Source organism: Atractosteus spatula, chromosome 20, assembly GCF_055471065.1.
Source record: "Atractosteus spatula isolate fAtrSpa1 chromosome 20, fAtrSpa1.hap1, whole genome shotgun sequence".
Classification (NCBI taxonomy): domain Eukaryota; kingdom Metazoa; phylum Chordata; class Actinopteri; order Semionotiformes; family Lepisosteidae; genus Atractosteus; species Atractosteus spatula.
In genome coordinates, this window is record NC_142725.1 from 10,168,970 (window position 1) to 10,196,118 (window position 27,149).

Consider the following 27,149-nt stretch of genomic DNA (forward strand, 5'->3'; position numbering starts at 1 on the left):
AAACAACTGTGAAACATGAACCAGAGGGAACGAATGGAAACTACAGGGAAATGATTTTCTAACCGAGAACAGGAGGTATGGGCGGCACAATGGCGCAGTGGTTAGCATGGTTGCCTCGCTGAGCTGGGGCCCTGGGTTCAATTCCAGAGCTGGGGTGCTGTCTGTGTGGAGTTTGTATGTTCTTTCTGACTTTGTGTGAGCTTGCTCTGGTTTTCTCCCACAGTCTGAAAACGTACTGGGAGGCTAATGTACTACTTCTGTAAAAGTGGATGGCCTGTGATGGACTGGCATCCTGTCCAGGGACTATCCTGCCTGGTACCCGTTGCTTGCTGGGTTAGGGTCTGGCACCCCCGCTATCCTCAATTGGATAAAGCAGTATGGAAAATGGCTTGTTGGAACAAAAGGCAGAAAGGATTTGTTGGATTCTGGAACAACCTACTGAGACAGAATATTGAAGCTGATACCTCAACTACTTTTTAGAAATGGGAGTACGGTATCCTTGAATCAATTAGCTACTCGCAACAAAACTAGCTATATAGGCTGGCTTACCTCCTATGCCTCATAACCGTTTTTAGGGTTATGGGACACATGTGCAATGGATCAGCCCGGTGTGGAAATCTTGACTTTCTCTAAGTGCCCACCCACTATTTCAGTTTCATTGAAGGACCAATTAAAAGGAGTTTAAACTAATTCATTTAATTTCCTGGAGAGAAAATTGTTATTGTGGGCTTGTTGTTGGGTGTTTTCAGAATTTGTTAACGGAGTGAATGCTTTGACAGCGAGGGTGGTATTTCTATAAACTGTACATAAATTTGAATAAAATGCGTGTATGCAGTTGTAAAACATTGAGGTATTTTATCAAATGAAGAGGCAAAAGGTAAGAATATATCTGAAATCGTCATTTTAGCAATTGTTTTTTAACGATGAAAGTTGAACATAAGAACAGTATTTTGTAGAAATAAAAACTAAGACTCCCTTTTTCCCAATCGCTGAGATAAGTCTGGGAATAACAGCAACTGACCGCAACCTGCACCGCGTCTCATTATAAATCAATACCAGTTTAAAGGGAACACGCTTTCAAAGCGCACGTTGACAAGGAAATAATAAAATCACTCCCCTTCATCAAGTCTGGACGCGTGTTCACCGGATTCTGCTGGCGGATTTTGACACGACAGCAATCTCTCCGGTTGCTGGGAGAGGAAGCACATCTCGCACTGCAAGAGATCCACTTGGCTAACGTGCAACTTGCAGGTATCAGTCATAGGTAGACTTTTGCAGCTACTGTTTTTTTTTTCTCCTTCAGACGAAGTGACTCGCTCAGCGCTGGTATTTCACGAAAGGGATATTGCAAAGCATTTGTCAGAAACGCTGCAATTTCGTCGTGAGAGTTATTTCAAATAAGGTGGGGGTGATTTTACTTCGAGGTGGCCAGCCCGCAGAGCCTTAAAAATATTCATCACTGAACTCTAGCACCCGAAGTAAGGGGGTGCCTGCACTTAAATACGAGTAGCTGCTTCGCTTTTGGGGGTGGGGAAACGGAGAGACTTAAACAGCCACTCACAGACAACACAGTAGTGAAATATTCCCGAACACTTAAACTGTCAATCAGGATTAATGGTCTATAAAAACTCCCATCAGATCCAAGTCTTCCAGACACTGAGGGAATGGAAAAGGACTACTGAGTAGCAACCTAGTGAGTGGTGATAATGTCTTCAGGATAAACACCCTGCACCCGGCATCGCTTTCAGCCACAGTTCAGCTCCTACGCAGCGCGAATACCAGGGACGTTCGCTATTTTTGCATATTATTTTAAAATAACATATATGACCAGTATATTGACGGTCTGTTTTTAATTGCTTTAGATTGTGGGCACACATGCTTAAAGGAAAGGTGATAGCCTACGTTGGTGCGTAACCAAAGTGGCACCGGGCAGCCGAATTTGCCTTACCTTGACACGGGGCAAAGTTTATGTCACTCGCTGAGCTTGCAAGCGACTCTCCAGCGCAGCAATGGATTTCTCGCGGCTGCTCATATGAGTTCGATTCTGAAGATAAAATCGATTTTTTTTAAGGGTTTAACATCGCTTGAAAACTAAACTTCGCGGCTTCGTGATGAAATCCCTTCTGTGCCATTTAAAATAATAGAAGACGCAAGCGCCTGTGCACGGGGGAGAGCGAGTTTTTATAGCCAGGAGCTGCCTCGTTTAAACTTGTTGAAATCGGGGCTCCTTTCCGTTTATTTTTTTTTATTTTTATTTTTTTTTTGAGGAGCTCCCCATCTTCTCCCCGACCTCACTTGTTTGTTTACCCGCGACCGAAAGGGGAAAAAAAATGGATTTGAAGGCTTTGGGATCCGCAATACTGTTCCCAATCCAGATGGTGTACTTTATAATAAAGGCAAGCCTGTCCGTGATCCTGCCGACCAGACTCAGAGATCTGAGCGGAGAGGTGGTGCTGATCACCGGCGGGGGACGAGGCATCGGCCGTCACCTGGCTAAGGAGTTTGCGAAGCAGGGGGCCAAGAAGGTAAATGCAATAGGACGACGCTTGTTTAACCCACTTACATAATAAATGGTTAAATCGTAAAATGATTCAACTGCCAAAGAGAGAAAGCCTTGTATTTGAATTCTTCCGAGCAGAAAGAAAAAACTTCAGTGCACTGGAGTTGCCGTATTTGTCATGTATTTTAATGTGCTTTAGGGGAAATGACGTAAACTGCGAATTGGAAAAAGCTGGACGAGTAGCTGGCGATGGCTCGATGTTAAATTGGCATCATTACGGAATCGTCTATCATCAGATAGGCCACGCTACAACGCGAACCTTGTCAGCCCTCTTGTAATGTAGCTAATTATAACGTGACCTAAAACCCATTGATTGTTGGGGAATTTGCGTGGAATTGAACTGGAGCTTAGGTAAGTTAGCTTGCTGCTGTCCCTGACGAAAATAACCCATAGGTGGGTTGTAGAAATATACGTTTCAGTTTCAGAGATGCGATAATTCTACGGTGTCCTTTGGTTTATTTTCGTAAAGGGTTATACAAGCAGGTAGGAATGGTAAACTCTTCCTTTAGCTGTGACCCAAGTGATGCTTTTGCACTGAAATACATGCCTACCAAGAGAATTTCAGCTGATGGAGAAAGCCTCCTTACCTAAGAATTGGGGAAATCAAAACTGATAATAAAAGGACGTTGTTGCTATTCCATGCGCGCTTAAAACAATGGTTACATTAAACAAAAAACATCCCCTTAATCGCTACATTAGTTGTTTGAGCTAGAAGCGCCTAAGACATAAAATCGGAAAAGAACCTCACTTGAGTTTCTTGTTAAAAGATAATGCTGTGCAAGAAGTTTGAGATGCTGCAGGTAACGTTTCCCCATAGCAATGCTTGTTTACACACTTCTGCAGGAGGGCAACGTTCAAAAAACGTTTTCCTGGGCTTACGCCAGTTAACATGGAAAGCTCGCAGCTCTCTTGCAAAAGTTGATGCTTTTTATCAAATGCATTCAGTTTCATTAAAGGGACAGGCATGACCGCGGTTTTGGTTTCGCGGAGGAGATGACCTGGAAGGTAAGGAACTTCACCAAAACGCAACGCACTTTAACTCGTTACTTTTCTGTTGAAAGCGTCTGTGCGTCTCCGTCGCGAAGTCGTGTATGAAAACAGAATCGGACTTTAACCTTAAAACTCGTGTTATAATTATGCAACTCGTGAGCGGGACTCCTGCGAGAATCCCACCGCTTGTAGCGCGGATAGACTGAGAAACGTTTTCTGTGACATTTTTTTTTATGAAGGTCTGAGCACAATTGCATACTAATAGACGCCTTCAGTATCCGTTTTCTCGCAAATTAAACGCAGTGGGCTTAAGCCCCTTGACGTGCACTTGGAAAAGAGCGGCGCTCTTTTAAAATTCCCCTTAGAACAGCTTTTCAGAAAACAGCTGAAAGGATGCTTTCTGGTTTCGCTACATGAGAATAACGACTACATTTGTGATGTAGTAGATCATTTGTGATAAGTTTAATGTGAGAAACTAATTGTTGGACTTCATACAAGGAACCTCTTGTTATAAGCGCAGATGCAACTCGCCATACCTGCAGGTATCGCACGGAAAGACGGAACGCTGCACAGAGCAATTTTAAACCGGGTACGAACTGCGGTTATGTAGTCTGCTCTCGGTTGACTGAAGTAAACAGTCACTGGTCACTCTTCTGTACTTCTATACCGTATATTTAAATTTCCCACGACTGAAGGGAGGCCGTATCAAGATTTACTGGCTGCTTTGCCTCGGATTGCCACAGTTTAAATTCTGTATTATAGCTTTAATGTGGCATACTACACGGTATACAGTATGCGCTGTTTAAAAGTTGCTATGTTGCTTTAAATTGTCCCCAAAATGCACTGAACACCTCTGTTAGACCTCTCTAAAACTTTATAACAAAAGATAAGCTTTTTGCTCATTTGATCAGACTTGTTTTTTATTAGAGAGCAAATCTCCACCTATATGAACAATGAATAAAACTGACAGTACCCAAATGATCTATTATGAGGAACCTGTAGCTATATAATCAGGCAGCCTTAGTGCTCCAGACTGGTCCTGGAAAAGTATTAGGTGCTATTCATTAAGTCAGGTTTGGATCCTGGCCTGCCTTTTAATCATTCTTTATAAATATCAGCATTAGGGTCACAATCCATGTTTCTTTTTGGGAAAACTTGCCAATGAGATTGCATTAAGATTCCTTTTATTTCTGGTTCAAGTTGCACAACACTGCAGGTCAAACAGAGGGCAGATCTCAAGGAAGAAAAGGCTCTTTTTGTTCGGCTGCTATTAACGCAGGATTATCTGACCGCTGATGGGATGAAGCAGGGTCTGTTACATTCTGGACAAGCCCTGACAGTGCTTTTGGGCCTCTCACTCAAATCGCAAGATTTTTTTTACATGCCTGTATTCAAAGAAAAGTCTAGGGAAAATAGCTATTGTGGTGATTGATCTGTAAAACTTTCAGCAGAAAGAGCGACTGACTGACTATGTTGTTGAAGAACAGATTACAGTACTATGGAATGTTTGCACAGGTGAAGAGTAGGCTATAATTCAGTTTTTCTAGCCCTAACCCGGTGTGAAAGCTTGCGATCCTTCCTCTACAGGGCAATACACTCTACCCTGTAGTCCACATGTGGATCTTCTGTTCTCACACCTGTGAAAAAGTGCAACAGTGTGCTAAACAGTACCTGCATTGAGACATGCTGATGGACCGGCACGCTTACAATCTGGGTATGCTTGTGTAGTTACACTGATCCCTTGTTGCAGCTGTTTTTTCTGGATCCTAATGTTCACAAGGTCTCAGTTCCTCTGTTGTACCCTTTTCCCTTTGCAGGCTTCCACATTGGCTAAAATCCCAGTCTTGAAATATGTAGTCTTGCATTAATACCAAAACCGCTTTATCAGAATCATATAAAATTTCAACTCTTTTGAAAGCAGAAACTGCAGGAAGAGTAAAAAGCCATATTTCTGTGTTATGATTTTTTTTTAAACTGATCTCGTTTAACACCAGTGTTATAATTTTAGAAAAAATGAAATGGAAGCTGTCTATACAAAATACTCACACTGAATAAAAGAAAGATTTGTATATTTTGTATAAGCTATGAAAAGAAAAGGGAAATAGTCCTTTTATAATTAGTTGGTAGCAGAACAACATGCATGAGTCTTAACCTCTGTTAAATATCAGCCTACCAATTTTCAGTTTATAAATTCTGTGAATATGTATCCCTCTCATTAATGTGCTTTCCTGTTTTCTGTTGGGTATCAGCTTTTCCTTTGTCAAACTTGATATGGCATTAAAAGTATTGGGCAAAATGCAAAAAAAGACATCTAAAAATAAGGTGAAAAATGAGACTCTTGGCTTGTTAGTATCTTTTTTTGAGAAAGACCAGATTTATTATCAAAGGACTTGATCTTGTCTGAAAATGGGCTATTTTAAACATGTATTATGCTAAAGATAAGTTTCTTTCCCCCCGTGTTTGAAACATGATGAGTGATGTGACAAGCTGATAGACTGGGTTAGCCTCCCCTCAACCCCTAAAAGCAGTGCCATTTTGTAATCTTTTTCCTGTCACTTTTCCCAGTGTCAGTGGGCTGGATTGTACAGTCTGGACTTCAGAAAAAATGTTTGTTGGAGATACTGGAGGAGAAAAATATGTGGCGGCTGCCTCACCCTCAGAAAACATGCAAACTGGGCTAGCAAGCTCGTAAAAATAGCTTCACACTTCCCCAGGACTAACGAGGGGCACAGGGACTTGGCAGAGCACACCGGCCCAGTTTCTTTGTCAAGTACTGTTGGTGTTACCGGTCATGTCAACCGCAGTTCCAGTAATGAACATTTTATATTTCCCTCCTAGGAGCAAGCTGAACTTTTACACTGAAGCATCTGGCCAAATCGCGCTTAGCCCTGACAGCAGCAGCCGCTGTTGTATTTTTTGGAAAGAATACGATTGGAAAAGAAGATAGGCCAAATCTTGCAGTTTGATTTTTTTTTAATGAAAGGCAGCAAACTTAAGTTTCAGAAGCAATAAATGTCTTGGTTTTTTTTCAGCGCTCTTATATTAAAATAATATTTTGGAGCGTTTTGGTTTCAGTAGGAAGAGCCCCAATTCATCATCTGGACACCCACTTCAATTTTGAATAATAGCATGGAAACAAATAGCATTTGGGCAATCCAGCACCCCTACAAATATCCTGGGACTTTGGGAGGGGCTACTGGGCAGTTGGGACAATGTATGGCGAATGGTTTGTTAAAATAAGACTTGTGCAAGTGTACATAGCATCATTGACTACAGTGGGAACAGGCAACAGACCCAGGATGTACTGTACATAAACACTGCAGGAGGAAACGTGGTTAGTGTAGATTTAGCTGCCAACACTTAACAGTTGGACGTTTATTAAACCAATGAGACATTTACCCTCAAAGTATGTCCTTTCTAACTAGATTCAACAACGAACGCTCTCATCTGTAACCATTGATTTGTAGGTGCTAGGGCTGTATGTAGATCTCTTGTATTTTGTTTTGCTCTATTCATGTTTAATATGCCCAGAGACATCTTGGACAAACCAAGAAAAGCCACGATAACCACATTTAGGAACCATCTCAACTTCAGCATAATGCAGACGTATTGCTGGTCGTTTCACTGAGGGGGAATTGTGAAGCAACGCCACCCACAGTCGCATAGCATGCCTATAGGAATGCAAAGAAGAGGAAGGAGCATCTGGACCAAACAAAACTGAATCACTACCTTCTGTATTAAATTACTGGGTGTAAAGCTCATGGCTAGATGCTAATTTGTCAGGTTTGGGTGCTGTGCTGTGTTATTTCTCCATTTTGCTCTCTGATACTTTATTTTGGTGAATTTGATGAAGGCAGCACGACGGCATTTTTACAGGTTATTGCAGTTGGGATACCAACATTCACAGAACAAGTACATTTCTTTGATGGAACAAGTAAAGGTTTATTCCATGCTGAAAAGAGACAAAAAGAAGCACAACGTTTTGGCTGTGGAGCCTTCTTCGGGTGTCAAACGAATAGCATTTGGGCTGACACCCGAACGAGGCTCCACAGCCGAAACGTTGTTTCCTTCTCTTTTCAGTGTGGAATAAACCTTTGCTTGTTCCTTTGCAGCCTACACATGCTGACACAGCTGCCTAGTTGAACCATTTCTGTGATGCCTGCTCATAATCCTTTGTGATCTGGGGAGATTTTGGCTCTTGTTTTAGGGTGGAGAATTCAATGTCTCCTGGGATGTTTTCCGCTTCAGGGGGTATGTGCGAAGAGCTCCGACCAAAACCTCCGGTGTTAGGATGGCTATAAAAGCTCTTTGATAGTGGTCAGAACTAAGGTCCTAATGTCAAGGCTCCTGATGTAAATGGAGCATGTGGGTGGGAGGGAGTACCTGGAGATCATAAACGTGGTCTTAAATCTAAAAACACTCTTAAGAAACATTGTATGTGTATGGGGAAACACATTACAGTGACATGCTCCATGTAGCCAAGTCTTTAAAAGTCTGGGGTAGACATGTATATAGAAACCTTACATTTTATTGCTTATAAATGATTAAAAACTTTTCTCTTTAACACTGTGACACTGGAAATTACACTGAAATATCCTTTTAATTGTGCATTGCCCTTGCCACACTTTGTAGAATCTGGCTGCGAATGAAGAAATTCCAGTTTGTATAGCTAGTTAGTGCAGTAAAGTGTATGATTTCATGGGTTTTTTTACCCACTCTGGGCCCCATTGCCTTAGCTTTAAAGAGCTGTATCTATTTGGAAAAAAAACACACAAACACAGGTGTTTCCGAAGCTAGCTTTCACGCCTTGACAGTGCCCAACAATGGGGGTGTTGACAGACAAGACGGCTTCCTTTGTCAAGACACAATTACGTGTGGCTTTTGAACCTCCTGGTTTCCGCTTAGCTCCCTCCCCTAGGGGATGTCAATAAAAGGTAAAGGGGGGGTAGCATTTACATTTTAAATGGCTGTAATTTGCGTTTGCAATGCAGAGATACCACTGCATTGCAGGTCTGAGCTGGGAATGCCAGAAAAAACAAAATCTATGCTGTTACAAAATACATATGGGGGAGTCCAGCACCTAGTGTTTGCTCTGCATTCCCTGTTAAAATGACAGCCAGAATAATGGGATAAGAAAGTGGGCCATTGCAATGACTTAAACACAGAGGATATTCTGTGATTTCTAAAGGAAACGCCTACTGTGTGCACTGTGTATGTGGTTCAATGCAAGATGCATTTCAAGCCCTTGAGAGTTGCAGAGACTTGTAGGAGCTGTTCTTATGAAGTGGGGGGGGGGGGGGAGTAAAGCTAACTCTGCACACTTAGAACCTGCTTCTTGAGCATGGGTGTGTGCAGGAAAATGGCACAGTTTTGCACAACATTCATACAAAGACAGCTTTGCATGAGCCAATTTAATTAAGAGCCTGAATTTCCTGTATTATTGGAAACCTTTGGAAGTAATGTTTTATTCATTACTTTATTATTTTTTTTTTAGCTGCTGCTGACAGGTGCAGCTTTATTTTGGTGAGCCTAAAATTTTAAACGTGCGGGAGTTTTGAAGGAGAGCAAATTGGACCAACCGTTTTGCATTTCAGTTATTACTTTTGAAATTAACTGCAGCATAGGGGAAGCTTCACTTAATCTGTTCCTCTTACACCTCCCCTATTGATTGTGTTATGCGATTACTAAAACAAAATACTCCAAGGGAAAGGGTTAAGTTAATATATGCCTATGGCAGCATTTAGCCTCTTGTCTTGAATTTGTTTGTTCTGTAGATGGGCTTCAATTCAGAGAGTGGGTTGTATTGACTTTTAAGTTTAGCTGTGAATACCTCCTTGCTTGCTTGCTTCCCAGGTGGACCTATTGGTGTCCCTGTGTGGGAATGATTGCCTGGTGGGGGTGGGGTGTGGCTGCATATCACCTTGTAGATGGTTTACAGCACTGGGTTCAACTGCAGGTCAGCCAACTAATGCAAAGGAGGTTGGTGATGTCATTGCTGTGTATTTGTGCGGCTTTCTTCCCCCGAAAGGAAGTGCGGTCATTGAAGCCTGTGAAGCCACACTCTGCAGGAGAGAGAAGGCTTGTGCAGAAGGCTGGGGGGTTAGGGTTACCTCAAGGAGTCAAACCCCACCTACGAGTCAAGTTAATGAAAATGCATGTCCAATTGGCAGTGCCACTTAGACTTGTTTTTACAACAAACACAACATTTATCTCTCAGCAGGACTAAAGATAGGACTGTTTTTTTTTCTGACTGCATGATTTTTCTCTTGCGTAAAAGCTCCCGGAGACATGTTGTGTACATGTTTAAAAGCTTTTTTTTAAAAAAAAAAGCTAAATGATTGATTGATTTCGTAAGTGCTCCTTGCCTTAGCCTTGTTACAATGTCCTCAGAGCAAAATTTTACCATAATGTAGTTGTGCAGGTAGTGTCTGGTAATTTTCCAGTTTGACTTTAAGCGGGAGTCTCAGAAAGCAGCATTTGGCTTTAGTTCTTTTTGTAGTGTAGCTACACAAAAGGCTGAGTGCATTTGTGTTTTTTTCCCCATTCTTATCTACTGTGCTAGTGCCTGAAGATATAAATGGAGGCTTTTGAAGTGAGCCCTGGCAGACTGACAGGCAGACAGAATTAACATCAAGGTTGTAGCCATTGGCCTTTTATTGCTACTGTTCTACAGATCACATAATTTGTATTCCAGACAACTTTGTATAACCCTCCTTTCAGCAGTGCAACCATAATACTTTGCATGTTTAAGCACAGCACCTCATTTAATTGAAAGTTAATAAAAAAAGAAACATTTCACAGAAGGCCTCAATCATCAGCCTGCAGAGCAATCGGAGCAGAATTAACCCACATTACGCCATGAAAGGAAGAAACAACTGCAGGTCCATTTCAAATTGCAATCTGTGGTATACATAGTAGCTGAAAGGTGTCCTTTTTACAAATCTGTCAGAGTATTGTAAATTGCAGTGATCTCATATGTGCTAGGCTGTTCCACAGTGCAAAATGTAGCACTTATTGTTCTGTTCATCAGATGGGATTTTAGTAGCTTTGGATTAAAAAGGCCTGCTGCAAGTCTTGATGGCTTGGATGAGATTTGCAGGCTTGGTGAATGTCGCAACAGTACAGTACAATGAATTGGTGTGCCCTCGGCTTGCTCTGACATGCCCTACTTTGCACCAGCACTTTAAAGTCTATGTCAAGTGCCAGCAGGGCCCAGGTCGCCAGTGCCTTGATTAGGAAGTGAGTCTATATAAATTGCTGAGTGAGGGAGGTGGGGTTGAGGCTGCATGTGGCTCCCAGCTGGGTGTTGTCCTGAGCCTGACCCTTCTGTCTCAGCGCTAATGGGACAGTGGCAGGCAACTGCCTCCTGAACTCCTACTGCCCTCTCTGATGCTCCTCCCTCCTGCTCCCCCCCCCCCAACGGGAGAGAACTGAGTAGTTTGGGAGGAGGGCTGTGTAGATTGCCACACAAACATTTACTGATAAAAGAACAGTTGCTGATTTTTCCATGACTGTGTTGAGGTAAAGAGGGATTCAATTTTCTTCGTGCAACAAATGGTCATTGTCACTTACCACTTTCACACAGTTGATTGCTTTATTCCTGTTGGACGTGGTTTATAGGCTTCTGATTCCCTACTGCACTGGTATTGTTCCTCTTGCCTTATTTTGTAGAGAAGGTGTGGGGCAGAGCAGCAAAATCATGGACATGCTGAGGCAGAATTGAGAAAAATGCGTGACTTAATCTTTCCTGGAATATACTTGGGGTTTTTGTTTTGTGTGAAATTTAAATTGCCTTTGGGCTCCCCCAATGTTTCCCATACCTAATAAAATGTGTGAGAAAGCAGTCATTTTTGGTAATTAACTGCACACCTGTCATTTTAAAATACAAGCTGATTAGTGACATGTTAAATGATATTGGGGAAGGAGGGGAGATAAGGCTTAGAAGCTTGATATTGATTTTTTTTTTGTCTTTTAAAAAAAAGTTTTTTATACCCAACAACTGTAGTCACTTTTTTTCCTAAAAGGGCAATTTGTCGGTGCGAAGCAGGACAGGATGGTGTCTCCTTGACCCTTGTTTGAAATGCAGATGAGACATAGATGCTTGTGTTTCCTGGTATTATGCTTTTGTCTCAGTTTGCTGTTCTGAGGTCATTTTGTTACTGCTTATTGATCACACCTGTTTCTCAGTATGCTGGTAAGTGTGACTAACCTGGACCTGTTTTTCACAGCAGGCTGTAAGCAGATCATTATGGAGACTTTTTGTCATTTTCTCACATTAAATGGAAACTTTAAGACTAGGATTATGAAGCAGAAACCCAACATGTATGCAGCAGACTCTAAAATATTATAATACATATTAATGCTCAGGGGTAGCAATGAGTAGCTAAACTGATTGTGTAATTAGCAGGTGTGACAAATGACACAATAAGCAATTTCTTCTAAATCTGAATGATCTATCCATTATGAACCTCTTCAGCAATCATATTTCAGTTTTATGTGCAGACGTTTTAGGACCTTTGTTCTCTCTAGATCTAAGGTTTCATGGCATACTGTGTTTGATTTTCTTTGTGGAGCTCCTTTTTACATGAAAGAAGTGTGCTCCTTGGAGAGGTGATAGATATCTATCTGTATCAAATTACTGGTGAGAATCCCAATTGGATTTTGCTCACAGGTGCGCATCTTGCTTTTTGAAGAGTTGCGTGCAAGAAGATTCCCTGAACTCAATCCGGAATTCACTTTTCTGGGCTAACGGGAAAAATATTTCGGCCCTGTGCTACTCCACATCGATAACCATTAATACAGCAAGGCATTTACTAGAGGAAGGTTTTGAACCCCTGACCTTTTGGTCCAGAGTCTGCTGCCTTAATTTAACCACTCCATGGTGCTACAATTGAGTTAAGACCTGTGAATTGGAGAGGTGGGCATTCATTCCAACTTGTCATTTGGTTATCAGTAATTTAATTATTCAAGACTTCCCCCCCCATTGTTTCTTAAAATATGCTAATGGTCAGTTTCACATCTCATGACTAACTACACAAAAAATGAGTCATGCTTTATGTCCCCAATAAACTTAACTACCATCTGTGTCCCCGTGTACTTGTATGTTAAACATGTCCCTTTGACTGACTTGGTCAATGCACTTTTTGATTTCCTTCAGAATTCACGAGGGAAATGATTGGGTTTCCAGGATCTGCTTGACTAAAGCATACCTTTCTCACTGTGAATAGTTTAGGATCTCTTCTTTGTACTGAATCTAGGGCAGTTAATCCCTTTGGTAAATACTGAATACTACATTCTTACTATAATTAAGTTGTGTATAATGTTAAAATCTAAGCCTTTTAAACTCGATCAAATAATGAATTAAATAAACTATAATTATTTTCATGTAAAACGCACTAAAATTATAAAAGTTTATAAGTTTCCATGGAAGATCAAAGAAAACTTGTTTACTTATGAACATTCAAGCTTTTTTTCCCCCCTTAATTATAATGCTAAATAAGAGGATGGCTGGAATGGTTCTTATTTAGCTTTTTATGGTCACTAAGGCAGAATGTTCAAAAAGATAAGAATTCATCTGTTCATAAGCAGACAGTTGTGTGTTTCTGGTAAAGGACAAAGTAATATGGAGCCTATCCTTAGAGGTACAGAATACTAGGCAGGACTACACCCAGGAGGAAGACAGACTCATTGCATTGCACCCATATGGATAATTGGGAGAGCTATATTAGTCTGAATCCCAGGGGGTGGAAACAAGAACATGTGCAGAAAAACCATGCACATACAAGGACATGCAGTCTCCTCTCAGAAGGTGCCACACTGCAGTACCTAAGAGCAATAATATTAACCACCAGGCCACCCTGGCTATAAATATTTATTTTTCTGTAAGAATGTTAACAATCTATAACATTCTTTGTTTACAAACAATGTAGAAGGAAAAAAACACTTCTAATACTGGTCCTCAGAGGAGTCAAGCACAAAAATACATTATCTGCAACTTTACATTGTTTAGTGATTAGCAACAAGCTTTTCTGTATTTTTGTAATAATAAAACAATATGCCACTGTGTTCTAATTTAGGGATGCAATAAATTCCTGAACCTTTCCAAAAGCTGTATTTCTCCCCAAATACCCAAAGATCTGGATTTTTTCTTCTGTTGGGGGGGGGGGGAGGGGGTATTGTTTAGCAAGCACAAAACATGTAATAAACACCTGAGAAGTGGTATAAAGAAAACCTAACATAGGTGAAAAAAAAGTAATTTGGGGTTTATGGGGATACAGAACAAAGGATCTGTAAAACTGCACAGACAGGAGCAGTAGTATAAATCCCAATATGTGTAACTGTGCCCTGAAACCACTTTCCCATAAAGGGTGGGGTTTGCAGGGAGGGTCGGGGTGAGCAATTGCACAATCAGGTGTAAATAACTTGGTAGCTTCAGGCATTGGCCTGAAGTATCATCCATTTCACCTCACATAGCAGTCGGTGTTTTCCATAAATAATAGAGCGTTTATAAAAGACAAAAGGGCCACTTCCGCACTGCGATATTAAGACACAGATGATTTTCAAGTACAGCCGCAGCGCTGAGAGTCTTTGCTGAGTGTTGTTTAGCCCTGTCCACTGACGGCAAGTGACTGATGGATGTGTTCTCTGCTGTATCCCACTTCCCTCCCCCCCACCAAAACCGGATCACTTTCCAGAGGAGCTCCTGCTGGAAGATAACCCTTGGTCACTGGCCGCTGGCCAAAACTTGTCCTGCCCCCCTCAGCTGCACTCAACACACGCACTGTTTGAAACTCCCTGACCAGAAAATTGCACGGTTCATCTGCCTAGTGAGCCGTGTAATCTCTTTGTGAGTGTGTGTTTGAGAGACGAGGAGGAGGGTGTGTGTGTTCGGGGTTATCATTGCTACTCTGACATTGGTGATTGACGTGTCTATAATCAATTGCTGGCCATCAGTGGGCTACACTCGGCACCGTTGTCTGTGATTCAAATATTACTGCAAATATTTATTTTCAAGAATAATATTGTGGGGTGCTGGCACAGTAGTGCAGTGGCTTGCATTGCTGCCTCGTAGATCTGGGTAGCACAGGGTTCAGTTATGGTCCTAGAGTGCTATCTGTGTGGAGTTTGTATGTTCTCTGTGTGTTGGTATGGGTTTTCCTCCGGGTACTCCAGTTTCTCCCCACATGCAAAAACATAACTGGTAGCTTAATTTTAAATTTTGGGGGAAAATTGGTCCTGTGGAGAGTTTGTGTGTGACTATGTCTCTGTGTGTCTTCTGTGTGGAGTTTGCATGTTCCACTCAGGCCCATGTGGGTTTTTCACCACCATCACAAGCTTAATTGGTGCCGTGCGCAAGATGTGTCCAGTAGCCTTCACTCATTGTAACCGTTCTTATGGAATTTTGTTAAAATGGGGTGAGGATGGGGGTGATGCCAAGCGTAGTCTTTTGTTCTACACAAATTGGACCTAAAGCTGGTAAAAAATTAGTAATTAACAATAAAGCATTTGAAGTATATGAATTATTTCCTGAGTATAACGGAAACTAATCTACCACTTGATTTTATAGTCTTGTACCGGACTTCAGTACTGGAAAAACAACTTGGTGATTACATTTATTGTAACGATTATGCTTGTAGTAAGTAAATGTACATCAATCCTATTCAAAGGCACAATTGAAGTACATGTTCCAGCCAATTACAGTCACCTCAGAGAAATATTGTATAAATACAATAGATGTTTTTATGCCTATGCCCTACATTTTATTTCAATGTGCAGTTTTTATTTGAAAAAAGATTTTCAGCTTAGTTGGACCATTTCTCTATCTGGTTTCGTTTAAAGGGTTTTGTTGCTGGTTATACCTTTTATGGGGATCGCGTCTTCCATTGCATGCACGATTGTGAAATTCACATTGTTCATCTGCCTATCCAAACAAACTTAGCTTGACAGTTCAAAAAAGCTTTATAGCTTTTCGAAGAAGTAAATGCTATTTTACATGAAGCTTCTGTGATAGTGTGTTTTGAATACCTCTAAGTCCTTTGAATTCCACCCTATCATATGTTACACAGAACACGTAGCACAGAACAGGAACTCTGTTTTTAAGTCTTAATTTGCCGACATTTTGAACTGATAAGCAAAAGGTATGTAGATTAACAGGGCGAGGATTCGTGGGTTAAGATAAAAGGAGAGCACCGAAAATATTTAAAAAGTGAAAAGGTCAGTTTATGGGTGATTTTTGACTGTCTTTGTACTTAAATAATCAGAACAAAACTTTACACAAAAGCCTGAAGCAGTGTTGGATGAGTGGTATTCATCTGTGGTTCTGGGTCCATTGAAGCCAAGAAGTTTGTCCTGTGCTAGTTTGATGTGGTTTTGAAATAATGGTTTAATAAAAAAATCTTTGTTGACGTTTTACAAACTAGAACTGAAGAGCCACAAGTGAGTAAACATGTATATATTTAAAGTCTATCCAAATGCATGCTGCATGTGCCCAGCATTTCAAAATAGCATAGGAGAGAAGAGCTGCTGGTTGCTTTGCGCAATGCAGGGGATGGATATCGATTATACATGTAAGAGCTCACTAACGTAGGCTTTTAACTTTTAACTGCAAGACTTCCATCACTTCACTGGCACCTTGTATGCCTTTCCTTGGGGATATGCAAGAAAGAACAGTCTGGAATATATGTATAGCAACATGTCTTCAAGCAACAGGCCCTCTTTTACTGTATTCGGTCAAGTTTAAAAGCTACAAAAGCAGACTGTTCCCATTTTGTCTCTTCTTCACCACTTGAAGCTGAGTACCAGCTGCTTCTGTTTTATTGGAATTATTGTTTCTTTTTTTTAAACTGAAGTATTTAAGTGAAAATTATTTGCTGCATCATACTTTTTATGCAACAATAAAGCCAGGAGAGCTTTATTAAAGATCAGTTGAGGATAAATGGCCTATTTCTTTTGGAATGCTAGTAGAGAAGGCATAGCCTTAAGAGGAGTATATGCGATTGACTGAGTGGTTTAAAGGCAGCATGGCATGATACTTAATTCTGCTGCCTCACAGTTCTTGGATCCTGGGATCAGCTTCAGATTGGGGGTGGAGTTTGCATGTTCTTCACGAATTTGCTTGAATTTGTTCTTGGTTGTTCTGCTTTTCTCACCCCTTCTAAAGGCATGCTGGCTAAATTAACTTGCGTACCCTGCATGCGTGCCCTTTGAGATTAGAATGCATCCCAACGAAGGTAACACCCCACTTTTCACCCAGTGTCTGCCAGGGTAGAATGACACCGATATGTATAAAATAATTCTGGGATAAGATTACTGGATGTATGCATGGCACAGGAAGGTGTACTTTGAAGGGTTTTGTTTGTTAAAGTGCGATGACATTGTGATGTAAATTTCAAATAACTTTTTTTTTTGTTAGATTAATGCTGTGCCAAAGTGTTTACTACTTTTTCATGCTGTGATGGTTTTGTTTTAGAAATGCCTACATACACATAACACCTATACAAAATGAGCCTTTTGCTCTTGTTTTTACCCATTCAGAATCATGAAGAGGCTCAGATTTGCTGAAATATGTTATATCGGTTAGAGTAACCAATGCTAATGTTGTATGCCACTTAAACCGGGCCTTTTGTACTCAAAACAACCAAATTACAAAGCTTACTGTGTTGCTATAGCAGCTCAACATAAACTGTATATTTCACAAATTACATCCACTAATATAGATTAGACAAGATAACATCATTCACTTATGAACATAACAAATTATAACCCTTTAATTAGACCTTAATTCTGGTCTTTAAAGATCACATCCTAGCAGGTTTTGTAGGTCTAGTTTTTTTTTTTAAATGGGAAAATGATGCATGTAGTCAAAAGATAGAAACAACCATTTAAAGGACAGAGCCCGGAGTTTTAGTTTTAGATTAAAACTTTCTTAGGCTGGTTGATTTCAAAAGGGGTGTTCTGGTCCGCTTACCTTGTTCTCTGTCCCCTTGCTTCCCTGCCAGGTGATCCTGTGGGGCCGTACGGAGAAATGCCTGAAGGAAACAAGTGAGGAGATTGCGCTCCTGGGAAAAGAGTGCCACTACTTCGTGTGTGATGTGGGCAACAGGGAAGAGGTGTACCAGCAGGCCAAGGTGGTGCGAGAGAAAGTAAGTGCCAGAAACCCAACGCTGTCAGTGTTCACTAAAGCTAGGTACCCTCAAGGTGAATTAATGCATTAGTATTTTGTGGCAGGTAAATTGAAGTCAGCAACACAGAAAGAAAACAAAATCATTGCATATGTTTTACTGTTGTATTTTTCAGTTGCTAAGATTAAAATCGCTGCTTACCAGATCTGAAATGCCCCAATAATCATGTAACAAACAACAGATGCTGAAGTAGTATTATGCTTCTACTAAGCAGAAAGTGTTTGAATAAGACATTAAGCATTGCAGCACTCAGGAAGGCTTTGTACTGTGTAATTTCGGTTGTACACTTGACTACTAACAGACAAAGCAGTTGAAGTAATTCTTCAAGTAGGTAGCTGCGTCAGCATGCGTAGGCTGCAAAGGAACAGGTTACGGGTTTATTCCCTGCTGAAAAGAAAGGAAACACAACGTTTCTTCTTCAGGTGTGTGGAAGAAGAAGGCCACATGGAGCCACACAGCTGAAGAAGGCTTCATGGCCAAAACGTTGTGCTTCCTTTCTTTTCTTTTCAGCACAGAATAAAGCCGTTACCTGTTCCTTTGAAGTAATTCTTCTTTAACTTTTGTTCTGTCATAAATGTCTCAACCCATGTCTGGCTCAGAGACTAAAGCCGGCTTTGCAGGACTGGATAAGATAAGACAAATATTAAGATTCCGGGGCGATCTAATAATCTGATCACTTCACTGAGATGAAGTCATGAGATAAAACCTCTATTGCAGCTCTGATCCTGGTTGTGACAGAACCAGTTATAAGTTTCCATTGATCTTGCTGCTTAGGTGGGTGATGTTACCATTCTTGTGAACAATGCTGCTGTGGTTCATGGGAAAAGCCTCATAGACAGTGATGACGACGCCCTGCTGAAAACACAGCACATCAACACACTGGGACAGTTCTGGGTAAGTGCAAGACATAACAGATGACCCCTTCAAAGGCCTGGTTTCACAGCAGTAGGATATGTTTAGTCAGTATCAGGTGTAAGATGATTGTTTCTGCCTGATGATGCAGTATAACACTCTCACATATTGCTCTTGCTAACGGGGCCTCCTGATAATCCCCATCTATGAACTGACTTCATCACTCTGTTCTCCTCCCCACTGATAGCTGGTGTGTGGTTAGAGTACTGGTGAACTCTGGCTGCCATCACAGCATCCAGGTGGGTGCTACACAGTTGTTGCAGTGGAGGGGAGTCCCCATTACCTGTATATTACTACTGCTATTAATAATATGAGCCAGCTTCTTCTAATTATTACTGGTAATAGTAGAAGTAGTGGTAGGATCAGTGGCTAAAATATTAGGGGCCCCAGTCAAATGAATAGGCTGTCTCAGCGACATGCAATCAGTAGCCAGTGTAAGGAGAGTTGAGGTTGTGTTGGGGCTACAAGTATTTTAAAGCCTGGGAGAGAACACATCACGTCCTGTTAAGATGTTCTTGCTGCATGCAGATACCCAACACGTTATTGATGCAACATTTCTGTGGTCGCAGTTGCATCAGCAACCCAGAGTGACTAATGGTTAGCTGGGGTTAATGGTTTCCTCTCATTTCTTGTGTTTTTGAATAATAAAAGTCTACTGTATGTGATTAAACTTAGCAGAATGGTCTTGTAAACTTCAGGATATTGCACATACAAACGTGCAGTGCAGAATACAGTACAGACAATCACAGCTCATAAGGTGCAGGATTGCGACAGAATGCATTTAAATGAGCATGTATTCAACAGCACAAAAGGTGAATGGTTGCATAACATCCCTTTGACTCATTTTGCCAGAGCTCAGCTGTAACTTGATTTTGGCATTTCTTTAGTTGACATATTCTAGCCATGAGCAAAGCTTTATTTTCCCAGGACATAAAAAACCTGCACTAAATATAGCTTTAAAAAAAAAATTCCAAACGCAAAATAAACATAACCACACATAACAGTCACTAAAAGAAACCCATTAATACGACTTGGCTGCACTTCAAGTAAATCCGGTAAACCACAAAATTCTCATTCAAAATAAAAAAGTACTGAGGGCAATCTCATATCCTCTGTAACAGAGAAGCCGTGAGATGTTTTAAAGTACATAATAGACTCTTTGCTAACCAGTGGCTCTGCGTTCAGTCACGTCTACTAATGCAGTGTGATAGACAATCTTATAAAGATCACTGTGGAGCCCTTAACATTCTGTGCTTTACTTGCTGGAAGGGGATTTCCAGATTAAAAACTGAATGCTGGACCCGTTGTAACATCGCAAAGAACAGATGCGACTGAACCTGCAGTTTGCATAACTGTGGGATCTTGTCATTTATTATTGGAATGGAGATCAAACGTTTGACTTTTTAAGTACCGTTCTCCGCGGTGTCATCCAGACATGAGATGAAGAAATTCAAGCCTTACCTCGACTGCGGTTTTGACAGGCCAAGACCAGAAGGAGGTGGCTGAAAAGCCCCTCTCCGTTTTGGTTTTGCTTCCCAGGGTGGAAGGCTGCCGTGGGAATTCCTCTAAGTGCCACGTGTCTTTCTTTCTCCCCGCAGACAACCAAGGCGTTCCTGCCGCGGATGCTGGAGCTGCAGAACGGCCACGTGGTGTGCATTAACTCGGTCCTGTCGCTCTCCTCCATCCCTGGGGCCATCGACTACTGCACTTCCAAGGCCTCCTCCTTCGCCTTCATGGAGAGCTTAATGCTGGGGCTGCTGGACTGTCCAGGGGTTGGCACGACCACCGTGCTGCCTTTCCACACCAACACCGAGATGTTCCAGGGCATGAGAGTCAGGTGGGTTAACAAAACCAAGGCACAGTGTTGTTAAGGCAGGCCCCCAGTCGCCCACCTACATCAGCAACTCCCATGGATCTTTTGGAAGACTTGTTTAGGTATCCATCCCATTTCTTTGCTGCTTCTTCCAGCAAAAAAATGGATGAGTCGCAGGGGAGCCTGTTCCAGAGAGGAATGGGTGCAATCCAGGAGACATTCTAGACAGGATGGGACTTCCGTCCATCGCAGGGCTCACAGACACAAACATGCCCACACTGACACCAGGGCCAGTTTTCCCAAAAGCCAATTAACCCACCAGTATATCTTTGTACTGTGGGAGGAAACCCGCATGAACACTTGGGCATATAAACTCCATGCAAATAGAACCCCAGGTCAGGAATTGAACCCAGAGCCCCAAGTGTTGTTTGCTTGAATGAACTTTCCTCACCATAAGAAACCATATTAAAATTGTAAGCATGTCAGCAGAGCCTCTAGCAGAAGGAGATATCCAACCATAACATAGCAGCTGGCGAAGCAAAAGTGCTCTGCAAAGCCTTAGATCTGATATTGCTCTGCTTTTGATTATGTCTTGCGAGATTTCACTTTCATATAATGATTTCTCAAAACGGTTTCTGACACGGCACACGATGGGAAGATACAAAAAGATTCTCCAAGTCCTTTCCAACATGTCAGTGAATCCACAAACATGCAAAATATTTCTCAATTGTTTATGTTTGATTGCTACATGTAGGAAAACAGTGTTTGGAGACATTCCTATAAAGAGGTATTCTTAAGCTGCTTTGAACACAACTTATTAGGTTACATTTTTCGTGAGGTCCGTGATTTTGATATTATGATTATTTTAAAGGGCACTCATAATTAAGATGAGACGTAAATGGTAGGGTAATGCGATATTCTGAATAATAATTTTATATTTGTTGTGAGTCTGTGTATAATTAAGTCCTCATATAAATGGCATGTTCAAAAAAAAATTTTACAAGGCATATTTTAATCATCCCATTTTTGAAAACTGTGTAATGCATGGTGTAATATTATATAGAATCAGAGAAGGAATCTGGGCAGAGAAACTAACTTCATTTGTTCCTGGGCTGCAGATTCCCAAATCTGTTCCCTCCTCTAAAGCCAGAGACTGTGGCCAGACGCACTGTGGAGGCTGTCAGGACAAACACTGCCATTCTCTATCTGCCCTGGACGATGCACGCCCTTGTCATACTCAAAAGGTAAGCTGGCCCAACTCTGCGGGAATGTGTGAAGAAAATGACAACTGCTCAATTCTCTTCATTTAGTCAAAATACTGCACATGTTTTATAAAAGACAAAGTGTTCCCACTGGGAAAAAATTTAATCAATTTCCCTACGGGATTAATAAAGTCTTATCTATCTATCTAAAAGCATTGTTCCCCTGAGCGGCACATCTGAACCTGAAAAACTCTTAAAATCTGTTTTCTCTCTGTCTGCAGCTTCATTCCACAGCAAGCACTTGAAGAAATTCACAGGTTCTCAGGCAGCTACACCTGCATGAACACTTTCAAAGGCCGGACATAGGAGGGGGAAAAAGCCAAGAATTGGAACAATGTGAAGACATTAACATACGGAAATCCACTCTTAATGGACAAGGAAACGTTGGGCAACTTGATTGCAAGTGAAAAGCTCAAGATGGTGGACAATGAGAAAAATCTGGACTTGCAGAGGCTTTTCTCTGGAATGGCTATATGTCCTGAGGCAGTATCTGTATGCTTGGTGACATAATTATCTTTAGATGCTACTACAGGTCAATGTCTTTTTTAAAAAAATTACCTGATTGATTTTATTTTCTGGACTTACTTTACCCCCAGAAAAAGACCCTCAATTTTTTTTCCAGGCTCTGTTGAAGTTTTTGGATTGTGGAACCAGTGACTGAACATGGAATTAATATAGAAACTGAAAAGCAGGCATCTATGCTGACTTTGTGCTAACAAGAACTCTGCCCACTCAGAAATCAGTGGGTTGTATACATGGACTTGTGCCGTTTTTTTAAAGTAGATTTGTGCTTTTTTTAAAAAATTTGCTTTCTGATTTATTGCAGGGCAGCCCTGTAAAGCACATTGTTTAAATTTGCTCGTTTTGTTTTTAATTAGGTAAGCTCAACATGTGTTGTATGTCTAAATTAAATAAAAAAGTTTTTAAAAAGTTGAACGCTGCCTCTTCTTATATTCGTTTGCTATTAAAATCAAGTTAAGAGCTGTTGTAGGTCCAGTTCAATGCTCTGTTTACACTACTATGGCAAAACCGGCAATAATCTTGCCAGGATCAGAAATGTTTGGCAGGTTTCAAGGATAGCAAAGATGCTGTACTTCAGGGGTGCATGGGGGAGCATGGTTTTGTAGCCACTAGTACTACTGCCTCTGGCTAAGAGTCCAACTCTATCCCACCCTCCCTCTTTTTTTCACCAAGGTCACCCAATTAGCCATTTTAGCTGCTGAAAGAGAAAGATCAAATTAGAGGTGAAATACACCAATGACTTTGTCTCTCTACATCTGTCAATTTGGAACAGAGATCTAAGGCATCAGAGCCTCATGAAGTCTCATTTACATGATGATTACAGCCAGCTGTTCTCCTTCCCTGGTCCAGTAATAAAGTCATTACTTGGCAATGCAGGACCTTCAACAACAAAAAATCTTTATCTTTTAGATCTGATGTGACCATCTCATCACTCGACCATTAGGTAACTTAAGATTCACATTGTGTTGGATGAACGAGACATTTAATTTGAATCCAGCACATGGTCGGATAAATCGGTATGAGGTCTGTTTCTCTCATTGTGGAGAAAAATGTTACTTTCAGCTGTCATCCACACGGTACAGAGGTCACTACTTGGCCATCTCACTCAGGATTATCTTCTTGTGTGGTGAACTGCAGCTTGCTACATTCCTTATCAGCTCAGTTTGTTTCAATTTTAGATGGGGTTTGCTCTGAATACATTTTTCTCAAACATCTTATTCATCCTCCAGCTGATATGACTTCCAAAGCAACATTTCAAGTAAACAATCACAGCTTTCTTTCTGTTGCCTTAAAAATCACATCTGTGGGTGGTTACCATAGAAATTGAATTTGTACAGTGAACAAATTATGTCATGGTTGTTTAAACAGACTTAATTGGAGTGTGATTGATGTCATTAATATATGACATATAAATATGTGTAATGTATTCAGGCACCAGAAATGAAATAGGGCTGTTTACATAAAGTTGGTTGGCCTATTCAAACAGATGTATGAAGAGAACCCCACATTGTGCTGTGAAATACAGTGCACGAACTGTACAACTGGTATTGTGGGGAAGGACATTGCACACAAGTCCAGAAACGTGCTGCTAAATGTCCACTTTTATTGCCCATTGAAAGATGCATGTTTGTGTTGAAATACCATTGCTGCATGGTGTACAGCACATGAAATAGCTTCTTGAATGGGCTAACTTTATAAGCTACCTACATGAAAAAACTAACTTAATTTTATATGTCAAAAACCTGTTTCTCCTAACTGTGCATGTTAGAAGGTCTGTTAGTAACCTTTGTAGTAAGCACTAAATAGAATTGTTCAAGTGGATTAGGTTACTACAGAACTGCTCAAGATCAGGTGTAGGCAAGCTTTTATCTTACAGATATAACACAAACAAGCTTTGAATTTTTTAAACACTTCAATCTCAGATCTTCTTGGCTTTTCCCTTAGTTGAACAATTAGTGTCTTGTGAACCCTGCGCAGTCCAAATTCTTTTTGCATGCTGTAGTGCTTTTGTTTGGCCTTTTAAGATGTTCATGTTATGAAATGCTGCTTTAGCGGTGCCTGCATGACTATACTGCAGATTACTGGGATGTATTTCTTCTCCTAATTGTTAGGGCTTTTAAAATTTTACAAGCTTGAATAGAAAAAACACTTAAATGAGGATATAAGTTTAGAAGAAGACATGAATATCCTCAAATCGTAATGTATGGCTGACAAGGAGCAAAGATACCAGTACATAGAGAGGGTGACCGAAAACAATGCCTTGATTATGCACTTCTTGATGTTTCAATAACAAGTGCAGATGATTCAATGCCAAACAATAACAACTGAGGGGAAAGCAGGCGACTCTTGGCGATTAAAGGAAAGACTCGTAATCGTAATTTGAAGTTAAGCGAACCAAAAATACTTTCCGTGTGATTACAAAGCCTTTAAGCAAGCCTCCCACTGAGCGCGGTATGTGAACTGTATCAGAAACCTGGAGATGGTTACGGTGAAGATACGGACTGCTATTTGTCTTTAAGCTTCAAGGAAAGCATGCATCAGGGGAAAAAAACTCTCCCAGAGAGCTTATCTTGGGCCGGCGATGACTTTTCCAAAGTGTATCCGAATTGGATAGTGACAGGGAGTCTGTTGCCGAGTATGTGTATGTTTGTGTATGTGCGCAAGAGAGAAGGCTTTAGAAAGACAGCTCAGGTCTCTGGGGGGAGTTCAGAACAAGGTTAGCCAAACAGTGGATAAATTAGGTAAGGATGTTCAACAGACAGCTCACCCTGTGGTGAACTCTTCACCCAGTGAAACATGCTGCTTTGTGGGCCCAAACACAGGTGGAAAAGGGGTGTTGGTTTGGTGTGTGTGTGGGGGCATGATACAGTTTCCAGTCTGGGTTTCCCACTGTTTGAGTGAACATATGGCTGGGACACACATTCCCATGAACCTTATTGCTAACCAAAACTGGGGTGGAGTGGGGGATGAGGGGGCGCTTACCTTTTCAAACCCCCAGTGCATTTTTGATGATATTCTGGAAATCAGAATCAAATCAAAAGACGATGATTTCAGGGGAAAGTGCTTTCAGTGCTTTACGAGGAAGAGATGATAATTGAATTGTGGCTGACTTGGAAGATGTGAGGCTATCCACAAGGAGATAACTTCTCTCTTGACAGAACTGGCAAGGCCTTAGTGAGAATGCATGCATGACAATAATCCAGCTGTTGCTCTCCTTTTTCCACCTCACTTTCCTGAAATGAGTCTCTGGGATCTGCTCAGGCTTCCTGATGCTCTAGAAGCTGAGGGATTATATTGTGAGTCGGCTCTGGGACTTCTTGAAAAGCCCAAAACCAATCTCTTTGCTGATGGTACAGCGATCTACAATAGTGCTGACCACCTGGAGGGCATTGAGGGAGATGATCCTGTTATTGTTGTACAAAATAAATGGCAACCCTTGGTTGTCAACCACCGGGCACATTACAGTTAAGAGTGCTGTTATAACAAGAACATAGAAATACCTTTTAGGCTACTACTGTTAACAGGCCATTGCCTAGCATTACATTTATTCCACTTGTACGAATGGGAATTTGACCATTTCTGTTGTGAACAATACCAATTAAAAAAACTAAAAAAAACTGTTAAATAAGCACTTCGGTGGCAGATCTGCTATTTGATCACGAGTCAATGTTCGCTCAACGTCATCAGACACAGGGAGAGACTGCCTCCACTTACACATCTGATAAGCATTCAAACGTTTAATATTCATCACTTATGAACTCATGAAATGGATATAATTAAAAGTAAATTCAGATTTTTGTAAAGATATAGTCTAGACAAGGCAACCTTTTAATATTTTATGTTCATTGAAAAATTGGAATTGCAGCACAGAACGTTCATTATTCTGCTCTAAGTATCTGCATGCAGCTTTACTGATTGCATTTATGTCTTATCAGAACAAGTGGGTTTACACACAGTGCCCCCTCTGTGAGTGAATTTGATCTTTTTGGGTATAGTGATAATGTCCGTAACAGATAAACAGGAACTCTCATATTTATGAACAGTAAAAGATATAAGAATAAAAATACCTGAAATAATTGTTACTTTGTATTTTGAGATCTAAGCTTTTGCACTAGGGGCAGCACAGTGGCACAGTGGTTAGCATTCAACTACTGGATTTGGGGCGTTTTCCATGTGGAATTAGTTCTCCCTGTTCACCCGAATTTCCTCCAAGTGCTCCTGTTTCTTCCCACAGTCCCAAGACATGATGGTAGGTTAATTGGATTCTGGGAAAATTGGCCCTGGCATGAGCGTTTGTGTGTCCGTGAATGTGTGTGCCCCGTGACAGACTGGCGCCCTGTCTAGGCTGTGCCCTGCTTTGTGCCCATTGCTTGCTGGGATAGGCTCTGGCTCGCCCGTGACCCTGAATTGGGGGAAGTGGGTAGAAAACAGATGAATGCAAAGATGGAATCTTTACATAAGGTACATTCCAGGTGTTCAATCCTGGCCTGGTGTGCTACAGGTTTCTACAGGTTTTCATTCCAACCCAATTCTTAATGAACTAAGCCAGCTGGTTAGTGATTTAAATGGTCCACTTTATTCTTCAGGTACACCTAGTTTAAAAATACACTGAAACCCTACAAACACGCAAGCTCTCTGGGATCAAGACTGGACAATCCTGCTTGCAGGCTTGCAGTGTCATCACAGAGAGATTCAACTTTCAAACATTAAATAAATGTCTCAAAGGGTGGGTATATGAAGGGGTTCATTCCCTCATCTTAATACTTGCCATGCAGCACAGGAGCTATTGCAACGAATCAAAATGTCAAGAATCATTTGGCGATTGTATTTTGAACATGCATACAAAAGTTTTTTTTGTGTCCCACAACTAGCACCTCCATTGAGAAGTACAGGATTAGAGAACTTAATAT

At 41.1% G+C, this 27,149-nt stretch overlaps 1 protein-coding gene across 1 annotated transcript; it reads left to right on the forward strand.

Annotated features, from left to right (window-relative positions):
* The first annotated feature begins 1,166 nt into the window (after positions 1-1,166).
* dhrs3b (dehydrogenase/reductase 3b) lies at positions 1,167-22,650 on the forward strand. Its single transcript, XM_088938022.1, has 7 exons — positions 1,167-1,251; positions 2,268-2,525; positions 17,548-17,691; positions 18,505-18,624; positions 20,241-20,479; positions 21,574-21,699; positions 21,939-22,650. The coding sequence occupies exons 2-7, from the start codon at positions 2,331-2,333 to the stop codon at positions 22,021-22,023; spliced, it is 909 nt and encodes a 302-aa protein (XP_088794148.1). The 5' UTR covers positions 1,167-1,251; positions 2,268-2,330; the 3' UTR covers positions 22,024-22,650.
* The last annotated feature ends 4,499 nt before the right edge of the window (positions 22,651-27,149 follow it).

Excerpts from the sequence above, each read along its gene's own strand:
- dhrs3b (XM_088938022.1), top strand. The coding sequence starts at position 2,331 with ATGGATTTGAAGGCTTTGGGATCCGCAATACTGTTCCCAATCCAGATG. Across the intron at positions 20,480-21,573 it reads TTCCAGGGCATGAGAGTCAG|ATTCCCAAATCTGTTCCCTC; the intron begins GTGGGTTAACAA and ends CCTGGGCTGCAG. Across the intron at positions 21,700-21,938 it reads GCCCTTGTCATACTCAAAAG|CTTCATTCCACAGCAAGCAC; the intron begins GTAAGCTGGCCC and ends CTCTGTCTGCAG.